This window comes from Carcharodon carcharias, chromosome 3, assembly GCF_017639515.1.
Source record: "Carcharodon carcharias isolate sCarCar2 chromosome 3, sCarCar2.pri, whole genome shotgun sequence".
NCBI classification, from domain to species: Eukaryota; Metazoa; Chordata; class Chondrichthyes; order Lamniformes; family Lamnidae; genus Carcharodon; species Carcharodon carcharias.
In genome coordinates, this window is record NC_054469.1 from 83,536,599 (window position 1) to 83,552,289 (window position 15,691).

The window sequence follows — 15,691 nt, forward strand, 5'->3', positions numbered from 1 at the left end:
AACCAGTTGGGTTATTATGACAAGTCAGTGGTTTTCATTGTCATTTTTTATGGTATAACCCATAAATTACAAATTCATTTTCACAATTTGGTACGATGTGACTTCAATTCCTAACCTCTGGCTCTTCAGTATAATATGATAACCACTGAGCTACTGTGCTCTGCAATGCTAGGTTTCTTAAGCTTCAGGTTCACCAGAAATATAGCTTACAGATTTAATGGTCTTTTCCCAGCCATCTTTGCTATACATAGAAATGAATAAGTTAATCAGAGTAGTGATTTGGTCGAAAATAAGCAGAGAACATCAGGAAGGGACAGAGAGCTTAACAAAGATAATAGGGTGTTAGAGACTAAGGAGGTACCAGGGCAAAATAGAAAAAAGTTAAAGTTAAAGGCACCATATCTGAATGTGTGAAGTATTCACAACATCATAGATGAATTAATAGCAAAGATAAAAATAAATGGGCTTAATCTAATAGCCATTATGGATAGGTGGGTTCAGAGTGATCAAGGTTGGGAACTAAATATTCCAGCATATTTGACTTTTAGATGAGATAGAGAAAATGGAAAAGGAGGACAATTAGCCCTAAATAGTAAATGCTGGGATAAAGACAGTAGAGGGAAAAGATCTCAGCTCAGAAAATCAAGCAGCATATTCAGTTTGGGTAAAACTATGAAAAATAAGAGACAGAAAACATTGGTGGGCAAAATTTATTGGCCTCCTGTGAGTAATTGAAGTATCAAGCATAATATAAATTGTGAAATTAGAAGTACATGTAACAAACGTAATACACTAATCATGAGGGACTTTAATCTTCAGAAAGACTGAGCAAACCAAATTTGCAGTCATAGTGTGGAGAAGGACCATATGAACTAGGAGCAGGTGTAGGCCACTCGGCCCCCCGAGTCTGCTCTGCCATTCAATTGATCTGATTGTAACCTCAACTCCACATTCCCATCTACCCTGATAATCTTTCGCCCCCTTATTTATCAAGAATCTATCTACCTCTGCCGTAAAAATATTTAAAGACTCTGTTTCCACTGCTTTTTCAGGAAGAGAGTTGCAAATACTCACAACCCTCTGAGAGAGAAAAATTCTCATCTCTGTCTTAAATGGGCAACCCCTTGTTTTTAAACAGTGACCCCTAGTTCTAGATTCTCCCACAAGAAGAACCATCTTTGCCACATCAATTCTGTCAAGACCCCTAAAGATCTTACTCTTCTAAACTCCAGTGGATACAAGCCAAGCCTGTACAATCTTTCCTCATAAGACAACCCACCCATTCCAGGTATTATTCTAGTAAACCTATAGTAAAAATGAGTTCATGGATTCTATTCAAGGTAATTTTACAGATCCATATGTTAAAGAACCAACCAGGAAACAGGTTACTTTAGAACTGGTATTGTGCAATGAGACAGGGTTAATTAAGAACATTGTAGTCAAGAAGTCTCTAGGCATGAGTGATGAAAATGTCATAGAATTTTATATTGAGTTTAAAAATGATTTAATTAAATTCAAAACTGGGGCCTCAAATCTGAACAAAGCGAACAATGTAGGTATGAGGAATGAGTTAACCAAGGTAAATTGGGAAAGCACCTGCCCGCTGCCATGATCCTCTGGTCCCACCACAAGTCAATGGCTGGGGCACTGCCTCACCCACACCGGGTCCTGCCCACGACAGGGCCGGAAAATCCCAGCCCATATGAAAATATATGATAGTAGTAGGGCAAACATTTAAAGGTATAATTCGTAATTTGCAACAAATAAGTATTTCCTTAAGGAATAAAAGAACATATGTGTAACGTGGGTCAGCTATGGTTAACGAGAAGCTAAAAGTAGTATTAGATAGTATTTAGGGGAGGTGGTGGTATTGTCAGTGACTAGTATTCTGGAGACCCAGGTTAATGCTCCGGGGACCTGGGTTTGAATCCCACCATGGCAGATGGTGAAATTTGAATTCAATAGGAATTTGGAATTAAAAGTCTGATGATGACCAGGAAACCATTGCTGATTATTGTAAAAATCCATACGGTTCACTAATGTCCTTTAGGGAAGGAAATCTGCCATCCTTACATCTTACATCTGGCCTACATGTGACTCCAGACCCACAACGATGTGGTTGACTCTTAAATGCTCTCTGAACAAGGGCAATTAGAGATGATCAATAAATGCTGGCCTAGCCAGTGATGCTCACATCCCATGAACGAATAAAAAAAATGATTAAATGTTGCCAAACCTAAGGATTGAGAAAACTTTCAAATTCAATAAACAATGACCAAGGAATTGATAGAGAGAAAATGGAATAAGAGGGCAAACTAGAAAGATACTTTAAAACAGGTTGTAAAGGTTTCAGTCAGTATGTACAAAGAAATATGTTAGTGAAAGTAAATATGGGTCTCTTACAGGCAGAGATAGGGGAGATTATAAAGGGGAATAAGGAAATGGCAGAGACAATAAACAAAACTTGATATTTGTCTTCACGGTATAAGACACAAAAAATATTTTGGAAGTAATGAGAAACAGTTAAATTAGTATTTGTAAAGAAATAGCATTGCAGAAATTAATGGAACTAGAAGCTGATGACCTACATCCTAGGGTTTTAAAAGAGATGGCTACAGAAATAGTACTGCCTTGGTTTTGATCTTACAGAATTCACTGTATTTTAGAATGGTTCTCATGGATTAAAAGGTAGAAAATGTAACTCTACTATTCAAGAAAGGAAGGAGGGAGGAAACAGCCAACAGCCAGTTAGTCTGACACCAGTAGTAGGGAATGCACTCAAAGCTAGTCCTAAGGATGTGGTAGCAGGGCACTTAGAAAATCATATGATTAAGCATAGTCAACATGGACTTATGAAATAGAAATCATGTTTGCCAAACCTGTTAGTCTTTTTTGAGCAGGGTAGATAAGGGGAAACCAGTAGATGTAGGTTATGTAATTTTCAAAAACATTCAATAAAATGTTACATGAGAGGTTATCACCTAAGATTAGGGCTCATGGTATTGGCCTTATATATTAGCATGGTTTGAGGTTGCATTAACAGACTGAAAAGAGAAAGCAGGAAACAGGTCATTTTGGCAGGCTCTTGGGAAGAATGGGGAAGAATGATCTGTGCTTGGGACTCAACTATTCACAATTTCTATCAATGGCTTAAATGAGGAGACAGGATGTAATGTATTGAGGTTTGCTGATGATACAACGTTACATGGGAAAGTACACTGTGAGGGGAACAGAAAGACGCTGCAAAGGGATAGAGGCAGGTTAAGTGGGTAGGCAAGAACGTGACAGATGGAAAAAAAATGTGGAGAAGTGTGGCATTGTCCACTTTGGTAGGTAAAATGGAAAAGCAAAATATTTTGAAATGGTGAAAGGCTGAGAAATGTTGATATTCAGAGGGGCCATGAAAGTTCACTTGACCATTTCCTGAGATGAAGGGATTGCGCAATGAGAAGAGATTGAGTAGACTAGACCCATATTCCCTAGAATTTAGAAGAATGAGAGGTGATCTCATTGAGATATATGGGACTTGACAGGATTGATGTTGGGAGGAGTCTAGAACAAGGGAAATCACAGTCACAGAATAAGAGGTTGTCTATTAAGGACTGAGATGAGGAGAAATTTCTTCATTCAAAGGGTTGTGAATATTTTGAACCCTCCACCCCAGAGAGCTGTGTAAGCTCAGTCATTGAGTATATTCAAGACAGAGATCAATGGATTTTTGTGTATTAGTGAAATTGAAGGATATTAAGATGATGCGGAGAAGATAGAATTAAGGTAGTAGATCAGCCATGATCTTGTTGAATGGTAGAGCAGGCATGAAGGGCCAAATGGCCTACTTTTGCCACTACTTCCTATGTTCTTATTTAATATCTTTTATAAATCGATTAAACATTTTTAAAATCAATGTGGCAATCTAAATTGTAGTAGGTGTACCCAGGGCCAGACCATAATAAAAATTAGCAAGGGCTATAATATGGCCAGGACCATGATAAAAATGAGCAGTATTGACAGTCACCATTCCTCAGATAAACACACTGGACTCCTTGTAAAAAATTGAACCATGCTTAAATATCTAGCTTAAAGACCACCACCTGCAAAGGAGAAAAAGGTGGATAATGCTGAAATACTGAATTTTCCAATAGACAGATGCAAATATTTAGTTGTGTGTAATGTAAATGCTCTATGCTAATGCTATGTGTTGAATTAATAAGTAGTCTAAATGTATTGTACAGTAAAAATGCTCACTGTACTTGCTTTAACGTATCTTAAATTGTCTAAAAGCAAAATGTGATTCCAGATGTTCTGCACTGCTCACTGGGATCACTGCTGCTGTGGTGGTGGCTGTGTCTGAATGAATTGATCTCACCCCATAAACTGAGTTCAATTCAAAAGAAAGAAAGAAACAAAGAGTTGCATTTAAATAGGACCTTTCAAAGCCTCAGGACATTCCAAAGTGCTCTACAGACAATGAAGTACTTTTGAAATGCAGTCACTGTTACAATATAGGGTACATAACAGTCAAAATGCACACAACAAGCTCCCGTGGTTCAGTTAAACAATCTAGTACACCTGCAGGGAACACTACCCAATATGTTGGGAGTAGCAGATTGCTGAGACCAGTGAAAGCTATTGGCTACCTGTACGATGTCATAATTTTCATAACGCTTTGAGCTACTGCTGGGTTACTTTATGTTGCTGTGTTGTACAGGGTTGCTCTGTTCACATTATGCAGTGGTTCCCAATTTAAATATATTGACAGTCTTTCATGAGCTTTTACACGCTTTGTGCACGGGATGCCAGCTTACTACAGGCTGGCTGCCTACATTGTGATTGAAAGTTCACAAAGGACCTCCATGTTCCATAACTGAGAAACAACGTCAGCCCAATGGGTGGCAGCTAATATGTTAATTGGCCCCATTGTGTCTGATTTTATTAAGCTCTCTGATATTTGAAAAAAATGCCCAAGAAGCAGAAAAGTTCTCCATTTAAGTAGCTTTAAATTAGTTCAACATAAAAGCAAAGAACTCAAAAAATCCAAAGGGCTTCTCCACTGGCAGTAGCACCAAGCCTGCCTAAATCAGGAGCTCCAGATCCTATCACAGGTTGCGTTAGCAACCAAGTGATTTGTTTATTTGGAGCGAGTGGCCTGCTCTTGTGATGGCCCATCAATAGTGCCTGTTCGGAACGGCCAGCATGAAATTTAGAGACAGGCCCAAAGATAAAGAGAGATTTTTAAATCTTCAGAGCCCCCATGGAGTCAGTGGGGTGTTTTTCTGATTCAATCTAGGCTTGAGTACCTTTGGTTGCAAGAGTTCTGGGGTCTTTTCTTGGGTCTCAGCTGGGCTTACAACAACAGTTTTTAACTGCCAATAGCTAAGTTGAAGTTTTTAAAGGATATGTTAGGTAATATGCCACTCGACCCTATTGTTAGAGGGTTAAATTATCAGAAAAAAATAGAGAAATCTGGGCTTTCCTTGAAATGAGGAGATGGAGAGCTGATTGTATAAATATATATAAGGCTGTAATTAAAAAAGGTAAACCCAGAATGATACTCCTAACCAGGCGATGAGAATAGGGCAAGGTCCAAACTCATAAAAATTAAATTTAGTACACTATCCAGATGTTTGTCCACGGAGCAATCATTATGTGGAATAGATTTATCTGTAAGATAGTGAGGGTGAAAATTTGATTTCATTGAAGAAATAGTTTGATGCTGTAATAGGGGATTTTAAGGTTTTTCTAGTGTAAAGGGGGAACTTAGTAGCCTTACTCAACTTTGTTTTTTTTGCAATCATTGTTTTCTTTCTGCATATTTCATGCTGCTTTATCGCTAGCATAAAATGATTGAACCTGTTTTGGAGGGATAAATGTCCCCCATTGTGTTTGCTGTAACCTTATCAATGTTCTGGAGGAAAAACTCCTGCTCTTTATGGGCCACAATCAGTGCTAAATGCACTTGCCTTAAGGATCTGGCCCTTCTCACCACCCTTTACCCCTTCCAGGATTCACAAACCCAGGGAAAAATGACCTCCATCGGCTAAAAATAAAAACTTTGATAAAATAAAAGTATACAACCTCCTTAAATGTTTTTACTGACTGACTCACCTCCAGCGAGTGGATTGATTACCACCCTCGACTTACCTTTGTTAATATTGGAAGTGAGCATGTTAGTGTCTGGTTTAGAATTTCTAAAAGTCCTCCCAAAGTCTGTTTTAGATCATTGATATCGTCTGAATATAAGTGGATGAATGCATGCAGTCTTCATAATTGGATTAAGAGACTGCCTCTAATATTTCATTCAGTTTTAATGACATTGTGAGCAAAATATTTGCATGTTAAGAATATTTTATTCTGAACACAGAAGCTTTATAACCTAACTGGGCCTACCAAAAAGTATAAAAAACAGAAAATGCTGGAAAAACTCAACTAGTGTGACAGCATCTGTGGAGCGAGGAACAGAGTTAACGTTTCAAGTCCATATGACTCTTCTTAGGTGGGAGGGTTGTGGGTGGAGACCCACCTCCATCCCAATTAAGTCCATTGCAGAAGGCCCATGGACAGCCTTCCCTCTCCGCTGATAATAAAGTCCCATTAGTGGACAATTAATGCCTGATTGGGGACCCAGCATTGGGAAGGGGTGGGGGGGGGAACCCAGTGAGGGCCACCCCTTAACATTGCTGTTGACCCCATGCCCCCTGCCCTGTGACCCCAACCATGCGGCCCCCCCACCCTTTCCCATCATCGCTCACCTGTGGCCTGGGATCCAGCGTTGATACTAAGCCTTGGGTAGGTGTTATGCCGGCAACAGCCACCCTCTCCCCCGAGGCTCTGCCATGCAATAGAGCTGCCAGCCTCTGATTGGCTGGCAGCTCATGGGGGGGCAGAATGTGCACTACCAGTGTCCTTGATCCCAGGGAAGGCCTGTCACTTTCTAGTTAAGTGTCTGAGTGGCACCTAATATGGCAGGCTTTCCCTAAAAGAGGTGGCAAGGGTCTCTTGCCAGCTCTCCAGCCAGCAGGGGAAATTCTCGTTGCCTACATTTAATACCGCCCATAATGACTTACTTTGGACACTGTGTGGGGACTAGCCTAAGAAATCAGAACTGCAATTTTTAAAATCACAGTATATGTTCCTCCCCCTCAGTAATATCCATATTGTGTACAATGCTCCCATGCATATCAGGTAGATTTCTTTTCCTAGAATTCATTTTTCCACACCAGTTGAACTTGCCACGTAAAAGGGGAATAAGCCAAGGAGAACATCCATACAGTATTTTTTCTTAATTCACCTCTACAGAATTGTTTGTAGGGTAAGCAAGTGGTTTTTGAAGCAATAAGACTGAATCCAACATCCCTTGTAGGTGTGAGACAGCAAAGTGCAGTACAGTCCAGTGAGGGTTATAACATGATTAAGCACATTCTTTGACTAAATGATCCAATTATAAACACAATCTTTCTCTTTCTCCTATTGACAAATAATATGAATGCAGAAGTATATTAAAAATATGGTACTTTTGTACAAATGATCCCCAGCAGGAGAAGAAATTGTTTGATTTTTCAGTAATACTTTATCATGTTTCTTCCATCCATGGGAGAGGTTTACCAGCCTTCTGTGGAAATCAATGCCTGAATTTTACGGTAGTTGGGGGGAGGGGTGGGGGTCACCCCTGCCCCTGCACCGGAAGTAATGTTAGACACCAGCTGACCTACGTTATACAGGGCTGCTCACATTAACAGCCTATAAGTGGCATGAACGAGGTGAGAGTGGGACTTCCGTACCTCAATGAGAGGAAATCCCACCCTCAAGAGCTGTCTCCGCAGCACTGGCAGCCCCAACCCAGAACGAGAAAACAGTCAAAATGGGGAAATAAGAATACTGGTCCAAACTGGGCTTGTATACCTTAAAATGGAAAACCAGCAAAAATTGGGAAATAAGAGCACTGGCCCGAACTGTTTTTTTTCCTTCTGCGAACAATGCCAGAAGTTGGGACTGCAATTGGACCTCGTGATTGATGGATTCTACTGCTGTTACCATGACATATTCTGTTGTCGCTATGCTAGAATGATACTGCTTGGATCCCATGAAGCAGTCTTGGATAAGTTACAAGGAAATCTTTATTAAAAATACTTAACTATGTACATATTTATAGTAGATATGGAGAGAACTTCGTATTAGGTCCTTACACATTGCTACTCGTCTCTAGATTGACCCTAGCTCTAGGTCATGTGCCTTGTCACATCACTGTGTGAGTGGTACAATGCTCAGTCTCATGTTAACCCTTTAGGTACCAGATCCTTCGTAAAGACAGCCATGGCTTTGCTTAAAAAAACAGCTGGCCCACTCCCGCCCTCCTGCCCATGTATGTATTATAGTATAGGCAATCAAATTTTTTTTCATTTATTCGTTCTTACATTGTAGGCATCATTGGCAAGGCCAGCATTTATTCCCCATCTCTCATTTCCCTGGCCATTTCAGGTAAAGATGTCAGATTTCCTTCCCTAAAGGACATTAGTGAACCAGATGGGTTTTTACAACAATCGACAATGGTTTCATGGTCATCATTACTGAGACTACCTTTATATAAAATTTTGTTCACTGAGTTTAAATTGCACCAGTTGTTGTGATGGGATTTGAACTTGTGCCCCCTAGAGCATTAACCTGGGCCTTGGGATTACGCTTTCAGTGATATTACCACTAAGCCACCATCTCCCCACAAATTGGTGTGGTACCAAGCTCAATTGATGGTTAATTATTTATTTCAAAATGGCAGCCGGGCTGCCAACTTCAGGGACAGCTCAGAGGTGGGATGGAAGGTGGTAAAATCCAGTCCCAAATCATCATCAAGTTTCCAATTAGAGTTAAAGTGCTGTTGGCTAATCCTTAGGAAAAAGACTTGATGAAGTGACATCTACTACACTCAGCTCATAATAAGTCACGCATTCCTGTCTATCATGAAAATAAACAGTACAGTTCAATGTTTCGGGCCTTAACAGGCAATGTTCAGTCTCAATCACCGAGGAGTGCAGCCTTTTAGTAGTGGAATGATGTACAGAAGTTTTATGCAGCCATCTAGTGGTCAGAGATGGAATGATATGTAAATGCCAAGTGCTCAGGAGAGGTAGAAAGTTGCAATGTCATGAGTGCGATTGTTGATGTCCCATAGAGAGCCAACTACACTTCCCACTTCAGTACTGCATTAGCTACAAATTATGTAAGGTGTTTTACAACAGCTTAAATAAACTAAAGGAATGGATTGATGTAAGGCTTTTCACATCTTCAAAGCACTTCACAACCAATTAACTATTTTTGAAATAATCTGTTGTCCTGTAGGAAACACACCAGCCAATTTGCAAAGTCCTATTACTTTACATTTAGTAAACATCAGGTAATCCTAATTTTTTGATGGTATTGGTTGAGGGATAAACATTGGCCAGGATTCTAGGGGTACCCCTTACTTATAATGGCACAGAATCGTTTACATTCACCTGAGTAGGGAGACCAGGCTTTGGTTTAACATCTTATCTAAAAGGTGGCACTTCTGTCAATGCAGCACTCCATCGGTACTATACAGATTATACACAGAGGTCTTTGAGTGGAGCTTGACCCCACAACCTTTGACTCATTGGCAACTGATCTAAATGTCAGTAACTAAGCAAAGTACTATGATCAAGGATTTGATCCTTTAAAAAATACTACTTGGAAATCCAGCAAGCCTGCATTTACCTGAGCACAGTGAACGGAAACTTGCAATTGTTCTGTATAAATGTTAGGTGCTAATGTCTTAAGTTACATTACAATCGAGAAGGAACTACCTCATCGAAACATAGAAAGGAGGAACATAAGAACGTAAGAACTAGGAGCATGAGTAGGCAATTCAGCCCCTCGAGCCTGCCCTGCCATTCAATATGATCATGGCTGATCTCATTTCGGCCTCAACTCCAATTTCCCGCCCTCTCCCCATAACCTTTCAGCCCATTACTAATTAAAAATCTGTCTACCTCCTCCTTAAATTTATTCAGCTTCCCGGCATCCACTGCACTGTGAGATAGTGAATTCCATAGATTCACAACCCTCATCTCTGATTAAATCCACCACTTCTTAGCCTAAAACTATGGCCTCTCATTCTAGAATACCTCATAAGGGGAAACATCTGCTCCACGTCTATTTTGTCTATTCCCCTTTAGAATCTTATACACCTCAATTAGATCTCCTCTCATCCTTCTAAACTCTAGCGAGTATAGGCCTAAACTGCTCAATCTCTCCTCATAAGACAAGCCCTGCATCCCTGGAATCGATCTAACGAACCTCCTCTGAACTGCCTCCAATGCAACCACATCCTTCCTCAAGTAAGGGGACCAAAATTGTGCACGGTACTCCAGGTGCGGTCTCACCGATGCCGTGTACAGTTGCAACAACACTTCCCTTTTTTTTACTCTATTCCTTTAGCAATAAATGCCAAAATTCCATTTGCCTTCCTTATTACCTGCTGTACCTGCACACTAGCTTTCAGTGATTCATGCATGAGGACACCCAGATCCCTCTGCACTGAATCGTTTTGAAGTTTCTCTTCATTTAAATAATAAATCGCCTTTTTATTCTTCCAACCAAAATGGATAACCTCACGTTAAACCCCATCTGCCAAATTTTGGCCCATTTACCTAACCTGTCCATATCCAATTGTAAAATTCTTATTTCTTCATTGCAACTTACCTTCCCACCTATTTTGGTGTCATCTGCAAATTTAGCTATAGCACCTTCTATCCTTGAATCCAAGTCATTCACATAGATTGTAAATAGTTGGGGCCCAAGGACCGAACTCTGTGGCACCCCCTATTTACAGCTTGCCATCCAGAAAAAGACCCATTTATCCCAACTTTCTGCTTTCTGTTGGTTAGCCAATCCTCTATCCAAGCTAATATATTACCCCTCACACCGTGTGATCTTATCTTGTGTATTAATCTTTTGTGCGGCACCTTATCAAAGGCCTTCTGGAAGTCCAGCTATACTACATCTACAGGATCCCCATTATCCACTTTGCTTGTCACATCTTCAAAGAACTCTAGCAAATTAGCCAAACATGATTTACTCTTCATAAAACTATGCTGACTCTGATGGATTGCATTTTGACTTTCCAAATGCCCCATTACTACTTCCTTAATAATGGTTTCTAACAATTTCCCAACGACAGATATTAAACTAACTGGTCTATAGTTTCCTACTTTCTGCCTGCCCCCTTTTTGAATAAGGGCATTATATTAGCATTTTCCCAATCCACTGGAACCTTTCCAGAATCCAGGGAATTTTGGAATATTATTACCAATGCATCCACTATATCCACTGCCACTTCCTTTAAGACCCTGGAATGTAGGCCATCAGGTCCTGGGGACTTCTCACCCTTTAAACCCAATAATTTGCTCAGTACTTTTTCTCTAGTGATGGTAATTGTTCTAAATTCCTCCTTCTTTATATCCTCTGCACTATCTGTTACTATTGAGGTGGTACTAATGTCCTCCACTGTGAAAACTGAGACAAAATATTGATTAAGCGTCTCTGCCATTTCTGTGTTCCCCGCTATTAACTCTCCAGTCTCATCCTACAAGGGACCGACATTCACTTTAGCTACTCTCTTTCCTTGCATATACTTGTAGAAGTTTTGCTATCAGTTTTTACATTTTGCGCTAGTTTTCTTTCATAATTTACCTTTGCTCTTTTTATTATTTTTTAGTAACCCTTTGTTGATCTTTAAAAGTTTCCCAATCTTCCAGCCTGCCACTGACCTTTGCAATTTGGTATGCCTTAGTTTTTGCCTTTAAGTTATCTTTAACTTCCTTGCTTAGCCATGGATGCTTTTTCCCCCTCTTACCATCTTTCTTCCTCATTGGGTTATATTTTATTTGGGAAAAGGAAGCCAGCGGAAGAAGAGCCAATTGAAGAAACAAAACAACACTGGAACAACAGACTTCACCTGAGGATAGTGAAACAAAACAAACTAAAGCTGAACGAACCAGAATGGAGATACGATGGCAGAATCCATAAGCTTATTGGTAGATTAGACTTACAACAATGCAATATGTAGAAGCTACAGTGCATGTTAGCATTTACCCTCCACACAAACAAGTCTGCATAGTCCTAAAATGGTTATATAATAATGACTCCCATATTTAATGTTTGCAATTAGTTGAATTTTGAGTTTAATTTAATGAAGTTTCCTGGAAGAAGAGGAGATGTGATGATTTATTAACAATGTATCTGGTCAGTAATGATATATAAACACTGAGTTGAATTTAATGGCTGCAGCAGTGGCACTGACCTCCGGTTAGAAAGCTGGGAGCAACCCAACCAGGGCCACTTTTGGAAACCCCCGGTGGCATTAAATGTATATCAGACGATTAGCTGCCTGCTATGCGGGCTTCCATGCCTTTAAAGGCAAAGATCCTGCATCCAAGAACTGCTGGTCAATCAGAGCCCATCAGGTCTTCAGTCCCAGCAGCACCAGCAGGAACAGTGGCCACTGTTGGGATTGCAGCCAAACCCGGACCAACCAGCAATGAGCAAGCCCCAGAGTGCAGGTAATTTGGTGGGGCTCACCAGAACCTGGGGGTGGGCTGGTTGTTGTGGAGGACTGAGGGAGATTCTTTTAGCAGGGGTGGCCGTATTCTGTGGGTGCCCTTTGTGCCCTATCAGGAGAGCCCCTGAGCCCACAGGAAGGCTGCCAGCTTTAACTGGGTCACCTTGCCAAATGACATTCAGGCCAATCTGGCTACCTGCCACTTAAAAGCCTTATAGGGGGAGAGTTGGGAAAGCAAAACTCTCCACCCCAGGCCTTCCCTGATGACTTAATGGCACCTGTCACCACCCCTCCTTGCTCCCCCCCAACTTTCCTAGCCCACTACCAGGGGTGGGCGTTGAATTTTGTCCACCATGTGTGCCAAGAATGAAGCAGACATTTTGCGTAAAGCTTGAAAAGCTGTAGATAGCTTCTGAGAGTTGTTCTTCAAATTGGCTATAAACTTATACAGTTACAAGGTTAGATCAATTTATCTGGTAACACAAGCAACCTGTCTCTTACGTGGTTGTGGAGAAAGGGGTAAGTCTGTCAGGTACCTCAAAGCAGTCAGCAGAGTTTGTTGTGGAATATGTGGTAATCTTTCCACAGTAATGATAGCTAGAAGTTTCAACTATCTGGTGTTGAGTGCTCACAATTTGCATATCACGTGACACAAAATCCACATGCATTTTGATTTCTTAGTAATATTTATAACTCTTGTACTTTTGTATTCATTCCTATCTTTCAGCTGTGGTTACTGTAATCAGTTAGTTTGATAACCTCATGTAATTCAAAAACCGATAGGGCAGAATTCCGCCCCCCCCCCCACCGTTGGGGGAGAAGTTCAGGTGTGGACACGTGCGGGTGTGCCTCTGTTCGGTGCCCCCAGTTGGGGGCGTGCTGCCATTTTATGTGGGCGGGCCAGGTCTGCCAGGAAGCGCTATGCACAGGGAGCGGGGGGATTCCCTAAGCCGAGAGCACACTCATCTTCCTGAAGCTAAGTGCTGCTTCAGAGAGATTGGCGCCAAATTCAAAAATGGTAAATATAGAAAAATAAAATTTCCCTGACATGAACCCTCATGTGACACTGTCACATGAGTTGGGACATGTCCATCACTTTAAAAATTAAACTCTTGTTGAATTTTTAGAAACCTACATGAAACCTCATCCCGCGCTTGGATGAGGTTTCATGCTTTTTCTGAAGCCTGTCAGGTCTCCCGGCCTGTCTGCCAACCTGAAGGTTGGACGGGCAGGTCCTTTAATGAGTTCAATTGCTTTTTAAATGGCCTCACTTGGCCGTTGACAGGTCGTCGGGCGCACAGCTGATTTGGCTGCACCCCCGTTGACCCAAAAATTGAAATGAGGCGGGATGACGTCGGGAGTTCAGCCTGACGTCACCCTGCTTCACTTGACATGTCGGCGAGTGGGCCCTGCTTCCCCGCTCGCCGTTTTGAGTCCGTATGACTCTTCAACAGAACTGTTCTGTTGAAGAGTCATACGGATTCAACGTTAACTGTGTTCCTCTCCGCAGATACTGTCAGACCTGCTAAGTTTTTCCAGGTATTTTTATTTTGGATTTCCAGCATCTGCAGTTTTTTGCTTTTATTTTTATTTTAGGTACCTGTTCAACATGCAATCACGTATATATTAATTAAGCATAAACTGTTTAAATTACAAACAGAAATACAAATATAACTTTCCAAATATATGTTGTGAGTTAACATTCACCGCCCTCAGGACCAACTGTTGAATTTTTCCCTTTTGGTTGCAGTGCTATCTGTGGAAGTGCAAGGCCCAAATGGAAGTGCAAAATGGCTGATGCAGTGCACAGTCCATGGAGGACATTTTACATATCTGTCAAGTAATAGAAGAAAAAAAAATGACAATGGGGTTTTTCTCTGTGAATTTCACTGACAAGAAACCTATCAAGTGAATAATGTAGCCCATCTGCTTAATTGGTTGAGCTTACTTGATAGCTATCAAACAAAGGAGAATTTTAAGTGCCATTTATGCAACTGCTTGCCATCCAGTACCTTCCCGACGTTTACCAAAAAACACATTCCATGGGAATGTGCTACATTTCCCTACTGCATGCTTCAAGCATAAAAAAGTCATTGGCCAAGTTTCAAACTGATGTAGTAAAATGCCAACATCCTGCTTTATTATTCATGTGGGGAGAGTCCTATAATCATGTTTGTTTTCTTTCAGGGACAGGGTGGTGAGCTATACATTGGGTCGAAGGCTGCCAACAGACCATGTTAGCGGACAGCTGCAGTTTCGATTTGAGATAACATCTTCAATCCATCAAGGTTGCTGTTTACTTATTAACACATTAAACCAAAATCTGATTACAGAGATTCATCTGATTTTGGCAGGATATTTTAGAAAGACATCACAATAGATCCAGTCACTGTTGGGAGAAAGTAATTTAATTTAATTTAGTTTGACTTTGACGAAACCAGAAAGAACTTTGTTGAAGTACTCATAAACGAGTGGAATTGGAGTGTGTTACTGGCTGGGTTCTGCTTGATCTGCCCATCACTTTATGGGCGGAATTTTACACCCGGCTGGATTTTATGGTCCCGCCGAAGTCAATCGAGTTTAGAGTGGCTCGCCACATTTCATGGCCCTGTTCCCACCGTGACAGGGCCATAAAATTCTGGGCATAAATCTGCAGAGCACGTTCTCAGGAATCAAAACAGAGAATCATCTGTAATCAGTATAACGATCAGAAGAGTGAACGAGTTGGGTAGAATCCATGAGAGAGCTGAGTATACATGGTGGCGGAAGAGCTTTAATGCTCTTTTCCTGTTCTATGCTTTTTTAATGTTCCTATGTTCTTAAAATAGAACAAAACTAGTATGTATAGGTGTGATGATTAGATGGCCTGGTTAGTACTCAGCACCCTATTCCTGTAGCTGCCAAATTAACTGCCACCAAATGCTTCTAACCATCTTTGAAAATGTTCCACACGACAGGCCGGTTTTAAACTGGAGTCCTGTACCAGCTGTAGCACCTTGTTTGTAATTTTCATGTACAAATGCATGAGATGTGGTGGCCACTCATGAAAAGACCCTGGATGCTTTGTGGAAGCGTTTTTGTGGAGCCAGGAGGAGCAGAACCATAAACCAAAATGTGGTCTCT

At 40.9% G+C, this 15,691-nt stretch overlaps 1 protein-coding gene across 1 annotated transcript in view; it reads left to right on the top strand.

Annotated features, from left to right (window-relative positions):
• LOC121276200 (E3 ubiquitin-protein ligase HECW1-like) overlaps positions 1 to 15,691 on the top strand; it is a 527,663-nt gene that overhangs the window by 218,820 nt on the left and 293,152 nt on the right. Inside the window, exon 7 of the mRNA XM_041184341.1 lies at positions 14,756 to 14,856. Coding sequence (XP_041040275.1) covers positions 14,756 to 14,856 — 101 coding nt within the window. The remainder of the gene's footprint in view (positions 1 to 14,755; positions 14,857 to 15,691) is intronic.